This window comes from Psammomys obesus, unplaced genomic scaffold, assembly GCF_907164565.1.
Source record: "Psammomys obesus unplaced genomic scaffold, mPsaObe1.curated_primary_1811, whole genome shotgun sequence".
Classification (NCBI taxonomy): domain Eukaryota; kingdom Metazoa; phylum Chordata; class Mammalia; order Rodentia; family Muridae; genus Psammomys; species Psammomys obesus.
The window spans coordinates 37,856,346-37,879,568 of NW_026592118.1; the positions used below are offsets into that span (position 1 = coordinate 37,856,346).

At 38.1% G+C, this 23,223-nt stretch overlaps 1 protein-coding gene across 1 annotated transcript in view; it reads right to left on the bottom strand.

The window, feature by feature from the left end:
• Thsd7a (thrombospondin type 1 domain containing 7A) overlaps nucleotides 1-23,223 on the bottom strand; it is a 221,701-nt gene that overhangs the window by 126,130 nt on the left and 72,348 nt on the right. Inside the window, exons 5-6 of the mRNA XM_055612922.1 lie at nucleotides 13,414-13,569; nucleotides 11,572-11,784 (exon numbers count right to left, since the gene is read on the bottom strand). Coding sequence (XP_055468897.1) covers nucleotides 11,572-11,784; nucleotides 13,414-13,569 — 369 coding nt within the window. The remainder of the gene's footprint in view (nucleotides 1-11,571; nucleotides 11,785-13,413; nucleotides 13,570-23,223) is intronic.

The following is a 23,223-nucleotide window of genomic DNA, read 5'->3' on the forward strand; positions in this document are numbered from 1 at the left end:
TTCCTTTGATTATGACAACTTTGAAAAATTTTTTTCTAATGAAAGACAGACTCTGAAATGGCTATAGATTGCTGCTTCGTAAATTTAATATGTATGTTGGAACAAGAGATCACTAACATGAACAAGTAAAAACAATTTTACTACAATGAAAAACTTGAAATTATTTCTAGATTAACTTTCTCTTATTGCTAATTTTTTCCCTAAAAGAAGATCAAGCCCACTTTTCCAATTTCCCTTTCATCCTCCTATGGCTATGATTCTGTTTTTGGATAATTCCTGAACACCATCTTATAAACACTCAAACACTTGTAATTTGCATATAATTCTATCGACAATCTCTCTTTCATAAACTCTTGTCATCCACAAAAACTCATCTCACACTTTTGCATGGGAATTATATGTCTGAATACTCGTAGCTTATTAAATCTTATAGAAGCTACTGAATGCTTTCTCACAGCTCCAATTTTAGCCTAAAATACGCTAACCTTCTTAAGAGTTTGTATTGTTCTAGGCAATGGTCGTGCATACCTTTAGTCCCAGCACTTGGGAGGCAAAGGCAGGCGTATCTCTGTGATTTGGAAGCCAGCCTGATCTATAGAGTTAGCTTCAGGACAGTCAAGACTACACAGAGAAACCTTGTCTCAACCATTCCCCCCCCCAGTAAAGTTTGTGTGTATGTTGGTGTGTTTGTATATATGTGTGTAGCACAGTTTGCATCTTAAATGTCTCTTAAAGCCCTTGAAGCATGATCTCTAGGGTGATGCTTTTAGAGTTTTTTTTTTTTGTTTGTTTGTTTTAAAGTTAGCAGCCATGTCTTAGTGGGAGTTTGTTAGGTCATTGACACATGATTTGAAGGGGATGGGGGGGCGCGTCCTAGGTTCTTTCATCTTTTTCTCTCTTTTGTTGCCTAACCATGAAGTAAATGTATCCAGCACCTCCTTGTTATCCAGCACCCCCTTCAGAGGTTATGGACCCTCTGTAAATAGACTGGAGCTTCCAAAATTGTGAGCCAATGTCAGCTCTTCTGTTTATAAATAGATTATTTCACATAAGTTATTACAGTAACAGAAAGCTAATAGTTCACAGGCGAACCTACATTCGGTGTTATAATCACTGGGTTCTAGAAAACTGACTCTCAAAAAATAATATCCAAGGATAAAATTTTGCTAGAGAAATTCTTCAAAATTCAGGGAATTTTAGAAAACATCCTGTTTGTTTTTTATTCTCATGAAAAGACAGTATGCATTTGCTCCAGTGTGCTGAGACGAGAGTAATGGAATCGGAAGGCCTGTTCAGATGTTAACAGGGTCTGCAATTTGCTGCCAAGTTTCATCTGACATCTGACAGGCAAAGCTGGAATTTTCAATGAGGGCAATAAGAAAAATTTATGTAAAGAAAAATTGAGAGTCACATCTTGAAAAGAAGTAGTGTCTAGGGATAAAAGAAAGAAATTAGTGATGGGCCACAGGTTTATTGACAGCCTGTTATGTGGACGTAAGTACTAAGAAATAGGCATGCAAAGATAATAAGGCACAGCCCAGCAGCGACTAACAGTAATACCATGGAGAATTAGACTGACTGCTTTCGAAATGTTACAAAGTGGACAGTGGTGGGGTAAAAGAGAGGGGTGCAGAGGAAAAATAACAGGGTGATATGGCAGAGAGCACTGTGCAATTACAAAAGTGCCTTGGACTTCTCAAAGAAGCCATCAGGAAGCCAGCAAGCGATTGTAAAACAGCCAAATTGTGTAATAGAGCAAGGACAAATTTATAGTCAGTGTCCTAACGGCAGCATAAAGAACATTTGATCCTAGGACAGCAGTATCTGAGGTAACTTCCCGAGTCTCCTCAATTACAATAATTCTATCAGATCCATATCCTGGGTGGCACTATTAGAATTTTCATCCAAGACACACTATCTTCTTCTCACCTGAAGTACTGTCACAGCCTCTCATTCCTTCTTTCCTGTGCATTAAAGCTCAATCTCAACAAAACCATATGAGTCATTATTAGAGAAGAGGTCCATGGTTACTTATTTGTTCAGACTCTGGAAATCCCTATCTTATGATGAAAGGCCTGGACTGTTTCCTGCCTCTGCAATCTCTCTAAACCCACCCTGCACATTGACTCCCACTAAATAATTTCACTACAAGCACATTGGGTACTTGGCCGTTTCTCTGATATCCAAAGCATTTCTTATCTCAAAGTGTTGCAATTGAGGATTTTTTTTTTTTCTGCTCTGTGCCCTGTGCTACCTCCACTATGGAATTTGTCTTCCTTTCTGCTTTATGCTCCCCATATCATCACTGTTATCAACAGGGTTGCGTGGTGGTTACATGTACTAGGCAAAGCTAGAGAATCAACTTTGAAAGGAAGACGATGGACCTAACTTTGGTAGACATTGAGTTTCAAATGCCAGGAAGAGCTGGGTGGGGCTTCTGCGTGGCAGGAAGTTGTAGAGGAATGTCAGTGTTTAAGGAAGAAACGGAGAAAGAGTACAGTCTGCAGGAAACAGCACACTAACTCTAGTACCTTCCATCGAAGTGTGTGATTTCTCACAATTTGATTCAGCTGATTAGCCTTAAGACTCATTTCGATCACATGATTTAGGGCAGGGGTGTCAAACCGACCTTTTAATAATTCTGTAGATTTGACAGTAAGTGGCTTTTTAGTTGAGTTAGTGAAATCAAAAGGAGAAAAGTCTGACGGAGGAAGCATTAAAACAATCCAAGGAGCAAAGGAGAGGGTGGAACATGTAAGGACTGAGCTATACCTCTCAGGTTTAATCAATAAGCTCTTGCCTTCACTTATTCTATTGTATCTATTCTGGTTTACGATGATGAATGTCAGAAAGTTGGCTGTTCTGGCTGTGTTGTTACCTTACCACTGTATATGGCAACATGAGGGTCTGTCTTCCCTTGAATTTGGCATTGACGATGATAGCTAACAGTCAAGTGGGAAATTTATAGGAAGAGGTGGCAAACATTTAAGTTTCATGGAAAGTCTTTGCGTAATTTACTTTAAAATTCTCCATATATTCCTCCTCTTAGCTGTAACATTGCAACTCAACAACCCTTGGCTCAGAACCAATTCTTTTCAAATCTTTCTAATGTATAACAGACACAGAGCAGTGTAACTGACACCTGATTTTAAAAGCTCCATTATAAAATTGTGGTTTCTACACAACACTGAATTATAGCTGGTTGCCTTAAACTTTCTAAAAGGACACAATGACTTTCATCTTTCCAACAAATTAAATAAAGAGTCTCAATTCAATTACAGAAAATAAACTTCAGCCAATAGTGTTAGCTGACCCTAACTGTAAGTAAGAAACATCAAATTTAAATACAATATGCAATTGAATTATATTCCAAACACATTAACAGGCATAGCATTCTACTGGAAGGAAACTTCTCAGTAGATTTATCACTTAAATTATAGAGAAAAGATTTGGTTATAGGATGGATTCATACATTTACAGGATCAGCTTTTCCATATAATGGCCATATAATTTGTAATAAGAAACAGATTTTAGTGCCAGTAAATGATCATACAGGAGAAGTAGCGTTATCAGCTGGCTGTGTAGAAAAGTGCATTGGACTAAATTCAGAGTTCTCACCTTAGGTAAAGTTCTATTATATATGTAAACAAATTTTAGATTAATTACTGGTCTCTCTCTTATGTGTCATTGGTGACAATTTTGATAAAATATGAAGCAAAAGGATTTCGTATGATAGAAAGAAACAAAAAATATTTACACATATAATTTTTAATCTAAGATTTTAAAGATATTCTAACATTTAAAAATAATAAACAGTCTCAATGCCTGCTTTGACTCTTCAGGTTTATAGCCTTCTAACATTTCTTTAACCTCTAAAGATAAAATAGAATTACTTAAATCCCACAGAGGAACCCGACAATCTTGAGAGCAAAACGGCTACTTGTGGAGGAATTTTAATCCAGAAACATGGCTACTCTGTCAAGGGATCATGTCTAAAGACCTAGGTCTGTGTGATTGGTTAGTACACACCTTTAATCCCTCTGGCTGGAATATAGACACGCCCTTAATACACACCTTGAATCCATCTGACTGGAATACAGACACACCTTTAGTACAAACCTTTAATCCTAAACAATGATGTCTAGTTGAAGGGCAGACAAAGTGATGAATCAGAGAAACATTTGAAAGAATGAGTCAAAGGATATTCCTGCTCTCATGAGAACAGACAGGGAAGAGAGAGGCTACTTAAGAGCAGTGTGGGGAGAGAGAGTTGACTTGCGTTGAATGCAGTTGCACTCAGTCCTATTCACTTTGTGTAGTCAGTGAAGTCAGTGAAGTTTAGTTTGTGGAGTTCAGAGGCAGTTTTTCCAAGCAGAGCAATTCATTCAATTCAGTGAGAAGCCAGTTTGAGTCAGTCAGCTTGGAGAGGATTTTTTTGAGCCAGAACAGCTGAGTTGAACCAGCTAGCCAGAGTTCAGAAAACAACTAGAAAGGGTGAGCTTATTCAGCAGTAAATTTCAGAGGCTGAAAACATTCTAGGTCTGGGTTAGCAGAAGGAGGCTGAAAATGGAAGCCTTCCAGGTTTGGACTTGCAGAGGATTAGATTATACAGAGGCTAGAAGCTTTCAGGCTTAGGTCTCAGGATATTTACATAGAAATGTTCTGGGCTCAGCCCAAGCTTTGTGTTAGTAAAGCTTGTGAACAGCTCTCATCTTATCCCATCATAAGATAAAACAACACTTACAGCTACTATTAACAATGACCTAAAGAAACCAGTCATCTCTCTCATAAAAAGGGGCACTTGTAACTAGCTGTGGTCTGCCTCATGCTCTTTTGTCCATCTTCTTTTAATTTGTTACTGATATATTTGCTTCTCACAGCTCTCTACATGCTCACAGAAGAAAAGTAAATTCTACTATTTCATTCTGAAAGCAAATGGGCCTGTTTTGATGCTGCTATTACACAGGGAATGTAGAGTGCCACACACTTGTCAGCCAAAATGAACCACCAAAGTGTTCTTGGAACATGGAATCTGACACGTCCTCATGGTCAGTCCTTTCTAGGCTAAAAGGTATTCTCTTCATAGTCTCTGTTTCATTCAGTTGACATAGTATTTCTATTCTTTTGTTTTTCATGTAATCTTATTCTTTAATAATGGCTGTGCCCATGGTCAATGTAGGTCTCTTAAAATCTCTTCTATTAGATTTTTTTTTTTCACAATTCCAGATTCTCCTGATAAACCCCATCCCTCATCTTTGGCCGATGGCCTTTATTTGCTAAGCTCTTGGCAGTAAGAGGATAGTACTAACCTTTTTTTTTTTTTTTTTTTTTTTCAGTTAGCAGCTATGGTCTAGATTTGTTTCTGTAGCAGTCTTACAACTCTTACTCTTAGATTCTCATATTCACAAGAATGAATCTTGTTCCACATCTGTGTATTTGAATGCCTGAAGGACTCTACCATCCCTTATATCATAAGAGTACCCCTTGTGCTTAAACGGTTTGCACAGTGTGCTCTAGATTTTTCATATAATCGCCTTTGAGGATTCTGGAAATTGGTGACGCAGTACAAAGATAGTGGCTACACGGTTGACCTCCGGAACTCCCAGCTCTTGGGAGCTTCACCGAGGCAGTGAGCCAGCTGTATTCTCACAATCAATTTACGTGATTCTACCTGGAGAGGACTTCGGGATGTTTATTCCTGCATTCCTCTGGACTTTGCTCCACGAGCACTTTGATGTTCATAGAAATGGATCACAGTTGTGGGCACAATTTTATACTGAGTCCTGTGGTTCTTAGTGGGTCACTGAATCTGGACGTGGTTTGGGGAATCACAAACCTATGCTGTTTAGTAATAATTCATCATTTTCAACTTGAATGGAATGAGACGCACTAGGGAGGTAAGCATGGCATTTCTATCTGTAAAACTGGATGTTCAAAGAGGACTTAGTTGAGAAGAGTCATTGTGGATCTGGAAAGCACCATTTTATAGTCCTAGGTCAAGATGGAATGAGATGAGAAACAGAAAATTTTCATCCTCTTTCCATTTCCTGGCCACCAGGATGTGAAGTGCTCTTCTTCACCCTAGCCTCTCTACCACGAGGACCTGATGCCTCTGAAACTGTAAACCAACATGAATACTTCTCTTGTGTTACTCTTTTCGGATATTTTTGTCACAGCAATAACAAGATTTGACTAACACATTACCTTTCTACTGAACTTATTTATTCTCAGACTGGCTTTTCCTTGGAGTGTTTTCTCAATAAACTTCAGATAGTCTAATCTTTGATCAACTCATAATTCCAGAAGAATCTGTGGTGCTTCTGAGTCAGTTAAAATATCTGTTTTGACCAAGAGCTCTAGCATCTTTATTCATAGGAAGCCTTTATCTGTATCCTTTATTTTTTTGTCCTTCCCTCCAAGCAAGTTTTAGGAAGCATACACATGGATAAATTGGTCCAGTGTTAATTATTTTTAATTTATGTGCAAATAGCTTCCTGATACTTAAAAAATAGAATAATATATTGTCTATTCTGTTTCACTCCGGGTCCCATTATCTAGAATTAAAAATGTTCAGTGGTTAAATGTTTATTCTTGTGTTTACCTCAAGATGTTGTAAGGGCATATGCTTATATTCCTCTTGATACTGACTACATAGAATTAATGAAGAATGGCATGAAGTGCTCAGGGAAAATAATGTGCTTCTGCCCTTCGCTCTGCTTAGATGGCGATACTCATACATAAATTACAGAGGGAAGAAGTTGGCGGTAAAGTTTCTGAAAATACTAGACAGTCATACAATGGGTCACTGCCAAAAGTAATAAAATCTCACGTAGATGCTTTCGGTTAATTCTCTTGGCACTTTTAATGATAAATTGAAATAGTTTCCCAAACAAGCACAATTTTTGCTTTTGTGGTTTGCCTCATGCTAATTAAAACATACTATGACTCTAAACTGTACTAGTTAATGTTTTTATTCTTAATATTTGATTCACAAATTAAATACATATTTTTTTCTGCTTTGTTCATTTTGTGGCCAAGCACCTGATAAGAAGTAATTAACGGGAGAATATTTCTTTTGGTTAACACTGTGAAGGTGCTCATTATTTCATGGTCAGGAAGGGAGGATACAGAGCTTTGGGCACGCAGTTAAGACCCCTCACCACCTTACATTCTGGCAGAAGAGGAGGCTGATAATAGGATAGGAGGCAGAGCCTAACAAGAAACTTCAAGGCTGGTCCCGGTGTTTCTCTTCCTCCAGCTTTGTTCCATCTTCTAAACAGCCTACAATCTCACCAAACAGGTCCGTCAGCTGGAGATCGAGCGCTCAAGCCCAGGAACCCGTGGGTGACATTTTGTCTCCAAAGCATAAAGTAGAGTTTCTTCTGTAATATTAGAAAATCGAGCTGGAGGGCTATGACCCTGAGTCTGTGGGTGAAATAGCTAACCCATTCTAGAATGATGAAGCAAACCCTGCCAAGTGGTTCTCCTTGAGCTCACAACTGCACCTGTAGTGGCTGTACTTACAAACATTCTTTATACAATTACAATACAATATAACAATTTTTATAGGGCTGGGATGTGCTTCAGCAGCAGAGGTCCTGCCTAGACTCACAAATATACTTCTTTAATTCATAAAATTATGAATCAGTTATGAGAATGAATTGTGCCTGCTAGTATCATTAATCAAATAATATTTACTAACAAGGGAGAAGTAAGAGTGATGGCACAAATCTGCCAGCATTTGAAACCGCTGCTGAATTTTAACAGTTTATAAAAGTTTAAGAAAGAACACTGAGTTCAGGGCATTCAGATCAAATAATGTCAACATTCCGAAACAGAAAACATTGATGCCATGATTTAATTCGTTTCCATTGGAAAATAAGAAATAATATTTCGTTTATAGGTACAAACTATACTGATACAACTTCCCCCAAACTCTTGTTTATTTATTTTTTGTTGTTTGTTATGTTGAGCTAGTGCTCAGAGCTCAGGCTAGTTTGGAACTTGTTAGAGTTGCTCAAACTGGTTTTTAACTCTTGGTGCTCTGCCCAGCCTCCCAAAAGCTAAAGTACAGCCGTAACTAGACCACCACACACCTATTGGCAGCTTGGTGGCTTTTGTTCCGCCTCTCACCAACCAATCTGGAAACAAAACCCTCTTAGCGCACCAAATCTATATTTTTTGCCTAAAATATAAATGCATCATGATAACTAATGAGGAATTCGGTTATTCTCAAAGACATCACACACTCAGGGTTGGGCTGTCCTCTATTCCTGATGTAGGACTTCTCATTGTGCTAGAGGCGTGGCACTGGCTGTCCTCGTGTTCTTCAGTTTTGACTGCACATAGGATGTTTATCTCTTCTCAGACTGTCCCGTGCTCTCTTCTCTGCGCCATTCTGCTACACACCCTTGTTTGCCAGAGAATCTACATAAAACTCCCTTGACCCTTCTCACAACCTTTCCCAAGCCTGTTCCCTACAAGACAATCGGAGAAAGAAACAGCAGCAGAATCCCTAATGGTCTCTGGAAGCCTACACCAGAATATTTCAGAACAGAGACTTCAGATGTTTTTGTGTTGTTAATAAAGTCGTGAACTTTGTGAGGAATGTGCGACCAGAAAATGCTTTTTAATATTTTCCAGATTCACCCTCTCTAGTTCTTCATGTCCCTAGTTGAACTTTGGCTTAATTATGAAACAAAATCTATAGCTGCAGCTCCGGCCTGGGGGTAAAGTCTGCGCTACTCATCAATGTTAATTCCCTGGGGGTGATTTAATTACAGAGCAACATTTGGTGCAGCTGCTAAACACTTACCAGGTGACTCCATGATGAGGTGGGAGCAGTATTTACAGGTCTCCAGTCTTGCTCACATGCTATGAATCAGTCATATACAAATATGAGCGAAGTCTTGGATTTATACTAAAGATTTGCTTGACTACGTGCTTGACTGTAGCTGAGCCAGTCAAAGTCTTAGGTTGCACCTTTATCTTTGATAACTCAGTATTGCTTATGGTGTGTACAAGGTCAATATACTACTGGGTGAGATCTCCTAGTAGAGGAAAATAGTGGCAACAAGACAACATATGTATACTTCTTAGCTGGTTAAGTTCATTTTATCAGTGATGTAGACAAAGGGAAACTAACTCACATGCATTATGAGATTCCAAGTTGTGTTTTGGTCATAGCACACAGCACTTTGTAATACGATTGCACGTATCCAGCATGTCTGTGCTTTTTAAAAATATTCCATAAGAAAAAAAATGATTACTTACGTTACTAAAACTTTTCCATTAACAAAATTAAAAACAACCACTGATATTGTGGCCATTCCCCTATATAAAGCATTCTTAATTTGCGTAATATCATTAAGATATTTACATGAAACAAGTCATATCTGATTATTTTGTGGACGGTTAACACAGAGGCAGGAATTTGCTGATTCATTCCCTTCTGTTTGAACTTTTTGTTTCATTCAAATACTCATTTGCAATACTTGGAATTAGAACACCGTCCTGGGATTTTATAGGGGCAAGAAAAATTATTTGAACTGAGAAAATGAATCAAGAAGTTCTCTCAAAACCAGGCATGGTAGTGCACTCCTGTCATCCTAGAACTCAGGGACATAGAGGCAAGTGGATTTCTGTGGGTTCAAGGCCAGCTTGGTCTACAAAGCAAGTCCAGGACAGAAAAGGCTACATAGAGAAACCCTGTCTTGAAAAAACAAAGAAACAGAAACCAACCAACCAACCAAACAAACAAACAAACACACAAAAAAGAACTATCAAAAAGAGAGTTAAATATCACTATTTGGTTTTCAGCAATCAAGATTATAATGTACAGCCAATTCAAATTCAGGTTTGAAGTGTGAGTGCACAGTCATAACTCAAAGAGAGGCAAAGATTTTTTTTTTTTTTTTCTGTTTTGCTTTCCTGTGTGCCAGCTTCAGAATGCCGATCTTGGTCTCCTCTCCTTTCTGCTTTAGAGCAGAACAGGGGAAAAGCTAAAGTTAGAAGCACCATAGCTTATTATACTTCTACAAAACAGAACAGAGGACATAAATTCATCATGAAAGATCTGGAGCAATAGTCTCCTCCTCCATGGTTCAGCTTCAAGAACCAGCTCAGATTCTACTCAGTGTTGCCCTGTGTGGATAATGCAGACCCTGGACAGGATGACGGATTGTGTTTAAAAGATGAAAGGCTAATTTCTCAGTGATAGCCATGTCTGTTTCCCACCTCAGAGAATTCTTCTTGCTACTGAGCAATGGCTGATCCACGTGAGAAAGCAATTTTGCTTGCTGGAAGAAAATAGGGTGGAAGGAATTATGACGGCTGCCAGATGTTGTACCACCCCCAAGAGACGCCAGGATGCTTCTGCGTGTGCTGCAGACAGTATAAGCTGTCAGACCATGGGACCCTGGGGTTCAATGCTCACGCTTCGATGAGATGCAGAGTCATAGGATTTGAGTGTGAACAGGACCTTTAGAGACCATCCATCCAGAGGCCTTAAAGTGTGACTGAGAGAGTGTGAGCAGGTGGTTCTCTCCCGACCAAGAGCACTGTTCTTAGGAAGAATGGAAGTGTCTTATGTCAGTTATCACACCAGGGCAGAGTATTTTACTAAACAAAAACTAACTGTAAAGTCCAAGGTCATACTGTGGTTGATTAAAAGAACTCTGGAGACAGCACCCTCCACTGCCTCAGCTACATCCCCGGAAGGGAGGAGACACTGATTTAGACTCACAGTGCTGTGATAGGCTTTATGGCATGGAGGCTCAGAAACCAAGTCATATCATTAAGACAGATCAAAGGGGAAATGAAAAAGTTCTGGAGTCATGCCAACAATCCTTTTGCTAATTTATATTTAATAATCAAGCAAGTGAAACAATAGTACTTAGAAAATTTTGCCTGTCCCTGTTATTTTTTAAATTTGTTTTGCAAAACAGTCTCCTGCTGATGTAAGTTTATCTCACCACACCTCATCTGTTCTACTTCCAATTAATAACACTTTGTCCATCAACAGTGGAATGGGTAAAGATGTGGTAGATACACAATGGGATTTTTCAACCATAAAGAACAATGAAATTATATTGTTTGTATGCAAATGCATAAAAACTGAAGCTAATCGTGTTATGTAAGTCATATAGGTCTCAGAAAGAAAAATATCACAAGTATTATCTCATTTGTGGGTTCTAAATATTTATATAGACCAATAAAATCTTGTATGCCTATATAACATGAAAACAGGAGGGAAACAATATAGGTGAGCAAAAGAGACTGACGGGGGAGAATGGAGGAAAGATGGAGAAAGGCTGGTAGAAGGCAATCAGTACACAGAGTCCCTATGAATTTTAGAATAATGTATAACAAATAGAAAACAATTAAATATTATTAATAAAAACACAAAATAAAATTAATACCCTGGGTAGTTAATAGATCACTGTACTTATCAACAATGGGAGAGAAACAGTGAGAGAGAGAAAGAGAAAGATTTGATTTTACAATAAGGTAAAATTACAATCGTCAGACTGAGCAACTTTTCACTAAACTGTAATGAAGTGTGTGCCTTACCATCACTGTTGATGCATACAACCTCTTGAACTTGCGTGCCTGGCCCGCAGGCTTTTCCATTATCTGGTTCACAGTCTCCAAGTCTCACTGCTTTCCAGTCATAGCAGGACGGCTCCTCACAGGGAATGGCTTCCAGTAAGTGAGGGCAGCTTCCAGTTACCCCAGAGCCTCCAGTAGGCTCGTTGGTAATGCGCCGCTTCCTTAGTTTGAATCCTGAGTCATCGGGGAAGGAAAAAATTGTATTGTTAATGCTAGAGTTTTAATATTTCAGAAAATGATTTAAACCCTAGAGTGAATGCTGGATGAAGACAGAGGGTAGGAGTTTTGTGCAAACTGAAAAACCACTCTACATATTCCCAAATTTAAGTTTAATGTGAACTCATGAATCATTTATTGACAGGAAGAAAGGAAGAGAGGAAGGAAGGAAAGAATTAAGAAAGGAAAGACAGAAAAAAGGAAGGAAGGAGAAAGGAGAGAAGGGAGGAGCAAGAAGAATGAAAATGGTTTAAGGTTCAATTATTCCCTTCTGCCCCTTTATACCATTGCCTTTGCCTTTTTTTCTCTCCCACATTCTTTCTTTCCCATCCTTTAAAGCTCCCTTCTCTTGGCCATGGTGCCTTACTAACTTTACAATGTTTATAGTATTCTGAATTAAATTCATATATGGTTCCAAGATAACATCCACAAATGAGAGAAAAAAATGCCACATATTTCTCTCTGAATCTGGGTTACTCAAATAGAAAACAAATGATTAAGTGTTGTGGAGGAATGGATAGAATATGAGTAGGATATATGGCGAATACATTATACAAAGACCTTTTGAAAAGTCATATAGAAACCAAGTAGTGTAGAGTTGGCCTAAAACATATGTACATACATATGTGAACAGAATTTAAATGGAGTTATCCTGTAATGGAAGGATATTTTGACTAGACACCACATGCTAGCACAAAAAAAAGCCCAGTTACAGGAATGGGCTATTGCTTTGAAAGTTGTGCAGTGGGTTCTACAGACTCTGAAATATTTCAGGTTATTACTGATGCCCTTGGTTATCATCCAGAACTTGATGGTAAGACCTTATTGCTAAAGACAATTTGTAAGTGAGCCACAGAACACGGAAAATCTAAGCTTTATCAACCTTGAAGCTTTAGTCCTACTCAAACTTTCGTAGTGCTAAAAGGTGCTCTTGGCAGGACCCAGAGAGAAGTAGTAACTGTCTCTCTTATCTAGCTGTGAACCCTGAAAGCTAAAGTAATGACCGGCCTGACAAAACAGGTCTATCGGTTCGAAAGTGGCATAAATATTATGGAAGCATGCAACCACTTTCTGATTGAATTTCAGTCCCATTCCGCAAAATCAAACCTATATTGGGCAAGTCACCAGGGTCAAGAATCTGTAGCAATGTAGAACCTATGCTCTAGAGAAGAACCTGACACAACTGCTAAAGACTTATCATTACACCCAGAGAGTAATGAAACTCTAAAATCTCATCAGAGAAGCTTCTGCCGAGTAGGAGAGTGATTACTACAGAGACTCACAACAGGTCAAACTACATATAATAACAGATTCAATCCTAAATAAGATATCTGTACCAGGTCTCCTTTTCCCCAACTCACAGATCATTGTGATAGAGGAGCTAGAGGTCATGAATGACTACAAGAAAACAGTGTTTTCCAAACAAGCACAACAATTGTTCATACAACCTTATGGAAGATTTGACAGAACACACAAGAGCTACAAAATCTCAAGCCAGACAAGGAGCACAAGACATCATTTTAAAAACAGGTCCCAACTTGCCTCAGTTGGTGGTTGTTTTAAACAGACCATATCATCATTACATACCTTTTTTGCCTTGCTGATCATTACAGTTTTCAAAAGTACAAGGTCCCCAGGCAGACCAAGGTGAAACCTCACATTCAACTGGACAAGGAATGTGGCAGAGCTGTGTGGTGTTAGGAACAGGGCCAGTGCATAATTTTGAATCCACTGGTTTTGAAGCTGTTTGGAGAAAAATATAGACATTGCTGAAGAATTAGGCAAAAACAGATGTACGGTCAACAACATGACTCTTATGTGTAGATGAAGGAGAAAATCTGAAGGCATTATCCCAAGATTTCTCTGCTACATACTGAAAATAAAACGAGGACTGAAAAGAATGAAAGAAAGAGTGCCACATTATCAAATAAAACTGGACCAGAAGTCTGATAGATTGCTTGGTTTGTAGCCAATGGGCCATAAGGTTAGTTAAACAAATGCAACTCTACTAATTAGAAAAAAAAATCCTTCAAGTGAATCCTAGACTTCTACAGTCATTCTAAGTGGAATAGTGCTTTAAAGGATTAAGCACAGTAAGAAAGGGGATTTAGCTTTGCTAAACTTGGAAGAAAATTCGTTGAGTGGCTCCTGGTAGAACACACTCCTGTCCACTTTGTCCTCTTGGTTTGAGAGGTGTCACATGGATATAGGGGAAAAATGATCAAGTGCTATTACCCTTGACTTCCAGGCTCAGGATGGATCCAATGATTCTCAGAAATTTTGTCCACCCTATTGTCTGAATATCTACAAATCTAAGGGCTACTAAGGGACCTAACTTACAATTACTTATGCTTACTCATAAATTTGTCAGTAAAGTCTATGTAAATGCTGTTTGCCCTTTGATCTGTTTCTTTTGCTCTATGTTTGATGACTGCTGATTGCTTTTTTGTATTTGTATTTTAAATGTATTTGACAGTTACTGTAAGAATAAATCTATAGGGGCTGGAGAGATGGCTCAGAGGTTAAGAACACTCGCTGTTCTTTTAAAGGTCCTGAGTTCGACTCCCAGCAACCACATGGTGGCTCATAACCATCTATAGCTAGATCTGGTGTGCAGGCAGAATGTTGTATAAATAATAAATAAATCTTTAAAAAAAATAAATCTATAAATATATGTATATATAATTCATTATACTTACTGGTTAAGATGAATGAGCCAGGAAGATATATAAATCTCCATGGGCAGAAGAAAATTATCTGTGTATTTATTATTTATCTATCTACCATCTATTCTTCTACCACCTATTGATTAGCATTAGTAGTTATAATTACTTCTCCTTAAACAATGTTTTGGCTATATCTTCCTGTTAGAAAATAACTGAGAATTAGGATAGTTTGGATTTGTAAAACAAAGGACTAAATGAGGAGGTGCTGTGTATATTTTCATTCTTGTGAGGGAATGATATTAGTTTCTACTTGTGTAAGGTTACATCTAGATACTCATATGGAACTAAAATAATTTAAGCTACATATCTAACGTTTAAATAAAAGTACTGAAAAATGTACATGTATTGCCAAAACTCTAAGACAGGTTGTGCATGCTGAAGTCTTTGTACATAGAAAGATATATAACATAAATGATTTCTGTAGGCTATGGGAACCTTTCCTGGTTACATTTGATGTTTAAAGAAATATGTCAGGTTTTATTTTTTATTTTTCCCCCAGTAGTGTTTACACATCTATTCCATATACACACCACAGTGGAAATAATTGGCAGGGTAACTAGACTTTGGTTAGTATGAAGCACAGTGAAGATTCTTGCTCAAGTCTAGGCATGTTGAATGTGCATCATAACACTAGCGAAAGCCAAGGATGATGGATTGTGTTGTTTTCTAACAGGGAAAGTACTCACCATATCAGTCACAGAATATACAGAAAAAAAGTGCTTCATTTCTTAGCATATAAAAATTCTAGATATAACTGAAGCATAGTTTGCAAAAACTGAATCTTTCAGAAAACCTCAATAGACCAAAAGATGTATGTTACGAATTTTAATTCAGTAAAAATTAATACAAATGAAAACTTTTGTTTGTAAAATCTTTCACACTGAAAAACTTTATACATTTTGCTCCATAGAGACCTGAGCAGCTTCCATCATCCCCCTTAAAGTTACTGAAAAAACACTGAAACCTAGTAATATTACATAATATTAAAAATAATCATTTCTAAATTTGAAGTCTTTTGAGACAATTGGCCTAAAGAAATTTATTTTAAACAAAGTCAAAAACTTTAAGGATTTTTAAAAATTTAATTATTTTTGAAATTACATCATTTCTTCCTTTCTTTTTCTTCCCACTAGCCTGTCCTTGCTTTGTTTCACACTCATGATCTATTTTTTCATTATATAATACATATATATATATATATTCCTAAATATATAAATACAACCTACTCAATTTAAATTTGTATTGATTAATATAAGCCAAAATACTACTTAAGTTTCTAAAAAATACGTTCATTTAATTATTATAGTTGTCCAATGATTTATATAGGTCTCTATTAGATGACATGGTACCTTATGATAGCTTCATATCGTCAAATACTAAAATTTGAATTCCAGACTGGCCAGTTATCATTCATGTAACTAATAACCTACATGAACCTCAGGACACATACTTATTTATTTATTTATTTATTTATTTATTTATTTATTTACTTATTTATTTATTTATTTATTTATTTATGTATGTATTTATGTATTTATTCTTTTTTAAAACTTTTTTATTTTTTAATTATTAGTTACATTTTATTAACTTTGTATCCCAGCTGTATTCCACTCCCTCGTTCCCTCCCAATTTCTCCCTCCCTCCCTCATCTCCTTCCTGCCCCTTTCCAAGTCCACGGATTGGGGAGGACCTCCTTCCCTTTCATCTGACCCTGTTTTATCAGGTATCTTCAGGACGGGCTGCAAAGTCCTCCTCTGTGACCTAGCAGTACTGCTCCTCCCTTGAGGGGTGGGAAGGTCAAAGAGCCTCCCATTGAGTTCCTGTCAGAAATAGTCCCTGTTCTCCTTACTATGGGAAAGCAATTGGTTACTGAGCTACTACGAGCTATATCCGAGCAAAGGTTCTAGGTTATATCCATAGATGGTCCTTGGTTGAGTGTCAGTCTCAGAAAAGACCCCTGTGCCCAGATATATTTGGTCCTTGTGGAGCTCCTATCCTTTCCAAGTCATACTAACTCCTCCTTCTTTCATATGATTCCCTGCACTCTGCCACAGGTTTGGTTATGAGTCTTAGTATCTGCTTTGATACACTGCTAGGTAGAGTCTTTCAGGGGCCCTCTGCGGTAGGCTCCTGTCCTCAGAACACATAATTTAAAAGAACAATAAAAAAATCAAAGATCCAAGTTTAAAGAAGATATAAATAGTTCAGTGAACAAAATGCCCAAGTGATGCTCCCCCCCACCCAAAAAAAAAAAAAAAACCCGCAAACATAAAGCTGATGGAATGATGAGGACAACCCAGGACTTGAAAATGGAATTCAATAAATATTTAGAAACATTGAGGAGAATTCAAGCTGAAATAAATGAGGAATTTAAAAAAATTAAAAAAACCTCAATAAGACAAGTAGAAAACTCAAGGGAAAGCCTCACAATGAAAATGAATCAAAGAGAAGATAGAACATCATGATTCTAAGATAAACTATAGGAAGTAAAGTAAAAAGGGCAAGAAGAGGAAAAAATGCAGCAATGTTCCTTGAGTTCCATTAGCTAGCACTGAGAGGCAGGTGCTACTTACTGTACCATTCAAGTCTCCCTAAACAGGAAAGAAATTGTATCTGGCACTGGAAACCTAACCAGCCTCCCAAGGTTAGAGAGGTCATGGATCTTAGAAAAGAATCTACTATTAACACTTTTCTAGGCCAGCATAATTCCTTACTACCTCTTATCCTTATACACACAGACAAGTGTGGCTACTGCTTCTCATCAAAGAAGCCTTTCTTTTTTTTTTTTTGAGTTGTTTTTTAATTTTTTATTAATTACACTTTATTCATTTTGTATCCCCCCATAAGCCTCTCCCTCCTCCCCTCCCGATCCCACCCTCCCTTCCCTTTCTGCATGCATGCCACTTACAGCGAACAAATACCATCATATAGAGTGTGAAACCCGGTCCTCATAGATATATCTATATCATAGCTGTGGCGTCCATGGCTCAGAAAACATCACAGAGGAGGGAACAGAAAGATTTTAAGAATCAAGATAACATGGGTGTCTGCCCATTAAACAGTTTTTTTCCTAGGACACAACTATATAAGCGAGGCTTGAACAATGAACGGTGCCATGAAGGGACAGGTTAACAGGAAAAGGAGAAAGACAGTGTTTGTCAGTCAATCTATGTGAGATATTTGGACAGAAATCTCTGAAGCCATTCTTGTCTCCCCTCTCTTTGCTACAATTACTCAGGAAATTCCATTCCTCTGCCTTTGGTTGACACCACTACCAGCCTTGAAACTAAACCTCTTGTCCCATGTTGTCTTATTGAGAAGACTTGTCTGTATCTTTGTCCTCCACAAGTGGTACTCTACCGACCAACAGAGCATCATTTGGAATATTGGCACATGCCACATTGTTTTGGAAGTCACTTCATCTGTGGAACTTTGTTCTAGTAGCCCTAGCAGACTGAAATACGGTGACTTTAGGGTAGCTGCATTTAGGTAGACCAGCCAGTATGTGGAGCTGGCTGTAGATCTAGTTTGACTAAATATTCAATTTTTTTTCAACACTAACGTTAAGAAGGTTGTACTTTTTCAAAATTCTAAATGTTAGCGCTCTGTGATTTTTGTGACTAATATGCATGTTTTGAGCTGATTATTTTAATTTAATGTATCTATTAACACTTTTTTTCTCAGCTAGGGCCATTATAAGTGGAAATTTGAGTCAATAGGAAGTGTTGAAGATTTTCATTGTGCTGTTCTACATTGTGTCCTGTTTAAAAGAGGGAGAAGCAGGAAAAAAAAATATATTTTCAGAGCAGCAACAGATGGTGCATCTGTGTAGTAGAATTGGGAGGCCCTAGTCAAGCTGCTGACAGAATGTGTGAGGTTTAAATACTAACAACGATTGGCATTGCTGTAGAGATGTGTATTTTGAAAATCCCATGTTTGTAAGCGTTCTTATCTTTTACGAAACAGGGACAGGGAGAGAAATTACCTACTTTTGTCTCTATGAGTACTTAAATAGATTATACAGTTCTGTGTGATGGATCAGGACATGACCACACTTACTTGCTGTGGCTTTGTATGGACCTCCTACATCTTCTCCCAAGGCCAGTGGAAATAGGAGAAAACACCACACAGGTACTTTACATACTTGGACTGGAGCCTCGCAATGGCTCACACCTCCTTTCGGTATGTCAGCGGTCTCTGCTCTATATCACATTTAATACAGCAATCCCCCTCACTTCCTGTCTGGATTTGCTTTATATTCCTTTAACCCACCCATTCGGTCTCTGCCAACTAAACTGGCAGTTGGGAAAGAAGGTTTCCTTTCAGTGGAGTAGGGGAAGAGGATAAGGGGGAAGAGGGAGGGAAGGGGGAGGAGGAGACCAGGAGGAGATGAGGGAGGGGGTACAATTGGGATAGAAAATGAATAAATTGTAAAAAATTTTAAAAAATTAAAAATATATTACATTTTACTTTTAAACAACAACGTATTCCATTCTTCTGGGTTCCCCCTTTGTTAGGCTGTAGCCTGAGGAGTGTTTTAATGTTTTACTCCACTCACGATTGGATTTGTCAAATCTGTGCAAAGGCTCCTTCAGAAAATTGCAGTGAAACACTACAAATCATCTCAGCTCCAATATGAATTTCTTAAAAACAAACACCAAATGTTGCAGAGACAATATCACTGTGTGGCTGTGCAGTTTCTTGACATGTGAGAAAATCACGGCGGTGCCTCGTGATTTTCATGATCTGTTCTCAGGTTTGCAAGAACAGTTTTTCAATTTTTGTTGCATGAGGCAATCGTTAGGTGGTAGAAGTAACAGAAGTGAACTCCTAGGAATTGCATTCCAAAAACACAGGTTCACTCTTTTGGATGACTGATCTAGGAATGGGAACTTCAAAAGCGCACTTCAGATGATCCCCATGCAGTAATACTCAGACTATTCTTTCACCACAGTTTGAGAATTGCAGCTAAATTGAACCACAGGATTCTACCCGTCAGAAAATACCCGACACTATCCAGAGCGGCTGTATGCACACCAGTGAAAGGCTGCTTGCCACTGTCTTTGGCCACAAGACACCGAAGATAATTTCCTGAGGGCTATATTACTTCCTTTTTACTGGGTGAAAGACTCATAGATATTTTTTGGATCCCTAATCCCCATTTTTATTTGCCGCCGTATATAAACTGAGTTCTTTGGATCCATAGTGTATTCAGTCTAATGCAACTGCTTAGAGGAATGGTGCTCGATATTCTAAACCATCTCTCATGGCAGATCTCAAAGCCTGCCAGAAAATCTTCCTAGAGGATGATTCCCCTCACCCCCCATCTTTGTTTGCTAGTAAAGCCTCATTTCAGGCAGAAGGATAAAAACAGAAGGGAAAAGGGAGGGAAACTTCCCTAAGGCAGTTGTTCCTGTTCATCCCTAAGGACTAGCTCTCCTTGTGTTGGGTTTTAGCTTTCTCCAGTTCTCATAATCCCAGGCCCTTCATGAGTCACAACACTCCAAGAAGAAACTGCATTGTTCTCTGAATCCCCAAACAGCACTTCCCACAATACAGTGAGTCTTAGTCTTGCTGTACATTGGAATTAGCTGGGGATGTTTTAAAACCACTGAAGCCCAGATCCCTCTCTTAGACATACTGTTTAGGGTAATGGTTTAGAATAAGGCCTGAGCACCAGGATGTTTAAGGGCTGTTCAAGTGATTCAAATGGAAACACAGATTACCAACCACTGCTCTGTTTAGGCCCTATAGTCACATCTATTGCACACATTCTGAGCCCAGCTTATTCTAGGCCTGTTTTATTTTCCTTTCCCTTTTCAGACCATTACTATTTCTGATTTTTTAAATGTTCCTGTAGGTTTTATACATTCTTATTCAGTTTCTGTTGAGAATATTTATAACTTATCAATAGACCTTACAATGTATTGTGAAGATTTTTTTGTTTTTTTACCTTTTTAAGTAGCTCTGTGTCTTTCATGTTAATGTTGTAATTGATGTCAAGCCGAACTCATGTAGTCACAAACAAACACACTATTTGTCTTTACTGTAGGGGATTTAGCCTAGGACTTTGTACATGCCAGGAAGGTACTCTACCCCAAGCATTATCTTTAGCCCGTTGTTTAAATTTTAAATTTTGAGACAGGGTCTAACAACATGGCCCTGGCTGGTATCAGTCTCACTCTATAATCCAGGAAGGCTTTCAACCTGCAGTTCTCCTGCCCGCCAGCCCTGCTTTCGTGTAATGATATTTAAGTGCCATAGTTATTTCTTCAACACTTTTTCTCTAAAACTTCATTTCAGTCCGTATTACTACTATTATTACTATCGGCATCATTATATATTTTAGGTTCAGTGTTTCCATGTATTTAAATTTTCTTTTTCTCTGACAATAAAAATGAGAGTATCCTTGTCAACCTCAGTGAGGGGGGTGATCACCCTCAGCGTACAGACCTCCCGTTTATTCCCAGAGCTATTCTAGGAGTTTTCAAATATCTCACAAAGGAATGGAATGGCTTTTTAGTGTCTCATGTCACTCAGACTTAAATGGAAGCCCCATGTTAAGTATCCACTACACTTGATTTTTGAAGAACCACTGGTTGTGGAGAAAAGTATGTTATGTTAGCACATTAACTCGGGGTGCTATAGGACAGAACAGACTGGGGTGGTTTAGGCCTCTGGTCTTGCCTTACTGGGCAACTGGGTAGTATAAAATGTGAAATGAATACTTTATAAAATGTTGAGAGGTACATCCACAACCAGAGATCTGGTATCAAAAGCTTTTAGCTAATTTTTTTTTTTTTTTGAGATCATTTCTGAATCCATTCTTGGAATCCTCCTAGGACCCTCTTGGACATGGGTTTTCTCAGCTTGCTTCTCTGGTCAGGGAATTATTCTACAATGGGCTCAGCTGTCCCGCAGATGGGAAGCCACATTAATTTGCCGGGAGTTAGCTCTGACCACCTGGCATCAAATACATTTGAGCAGCTACTAATATAAATTGGGAAGTGAGTTTCTTCTCAAGACTATGTGATTTAGTTCCGCTGGATGAAGCTCTCTGTAGCAGAGAAGATGGGGGAGGATAGAGATCCATAATAAATTAGCATATTTTGAGGAGGATAGAGAACCAGAGAACCGGAGCCCTATATTCTCATTCTCTTGGCCACAGCTATCACACTGGGCATGCTTCCCCTAAAAGAGGTACATCTGAAATTGCACCTCGCATTCTTGCTGAAGGATAATCTACTCTCAATTGCTGGCTTTACCTAATTTTTCAGATCATTTTATGCCTGACATGATTCCCACTGCAGTACGTGGATTCTTACATTTAAAATGTCACTGATTTGTTCATAGAGAAATGTAAGAAATCATCCAAGATCACATGACTAACTAATTTCACTCTGTGTATTCCTAAGTGCTTCATAACAAATGCGGTTAGCTGCCATTTCTTTCAAGAAGTCAGCCTGTCATAAGCTATAATAAAGAATATTTTTACTGAACAGAGAATTCTGAATTTTTTAGCAGATATTTTATTGTTTCAAGGTTTCCGTTTTATCAGAGAAGATTTCCACCCTCATTTATTACCTCCATCCACGTGTATGAATTGCGCTTGATTTTTTCTTCTTTCTAGTCTGCTATACAATACACCCCATTATTACTATTATTATTGCTTTGTATGCTTTCTTCTTGAGACATGCTGAGTTTCATAGATCTGTAAGCTGATTCTTTTTCAAAAACTTTGATAAGATTTTGACTGCTACCTAGTCCAACATGTTTTCTGTCAAATCAGTCTCCCTCTAAAATATCACACATATTACAAATCTTAATAACCCACCAGTCACTGACTTTTCATTTATCCCACTGAATATATTTTCTCTCTTTCCTTTAGATCTGAACATTTCTATATCTCTGTCTTCAGGATCAATAATTCTTTTATTTATATTATAGAAGCAGTAATTTCTATTTTCTTTGACACCACTTAGATTTAGACTTGTTTTTAATCTCCAATTGTAAAGCCCATTCTATGATTTTGTGTATTGCGGAGTAGGAGCATCATTTATTTCCACGTTCCTAAATGGCTTCTCTGCTTCTCATCCTCCTGTGTATTCATTCTTCCAGACAGCCTTTCCAATTAAGGCTTTAAGCAGGTGTTTCTTAAAGTCCTTCTTTACTGCATACCAGGGCCCTTTCAATGTTTGTTTTTAGTGTTTTAGTTCTCTCTCTCTCTCTCTCTCTCTCTCTCTCTCTCTTTCTTGCTTTCTCTCTGTGTCTGTCTCTCTCACTTTCTTTCTTTTTTCTTGATAGAGGATGTCTTGCCTTTATAACGTATTAAGCTTATTGGGCACACTAAGGTACTGAAAGATCTTAGTGATTCTTTCAAGGTTGAGTTCATTCTCATTAGGCCTAGTCTCTTTCAAAATTGAACATAACTGAGACACTATAGTCCTTACTTTTAACCTGAGCTATTCAGCAAGTATCCTTTGCCTTTCTATAGCTCACACTCAGATATCTTTAGCACTAGACTGTATGTTACCTCTTAGCTCTGCAGACAAAAGTCACCACTGTGCCTCAAAGATTTCTTCCTGTACATACACAGCCATACTCTGGCCAAGGACTTATGGCATATATACATATACATATACATATACATATACATATACATATACATATA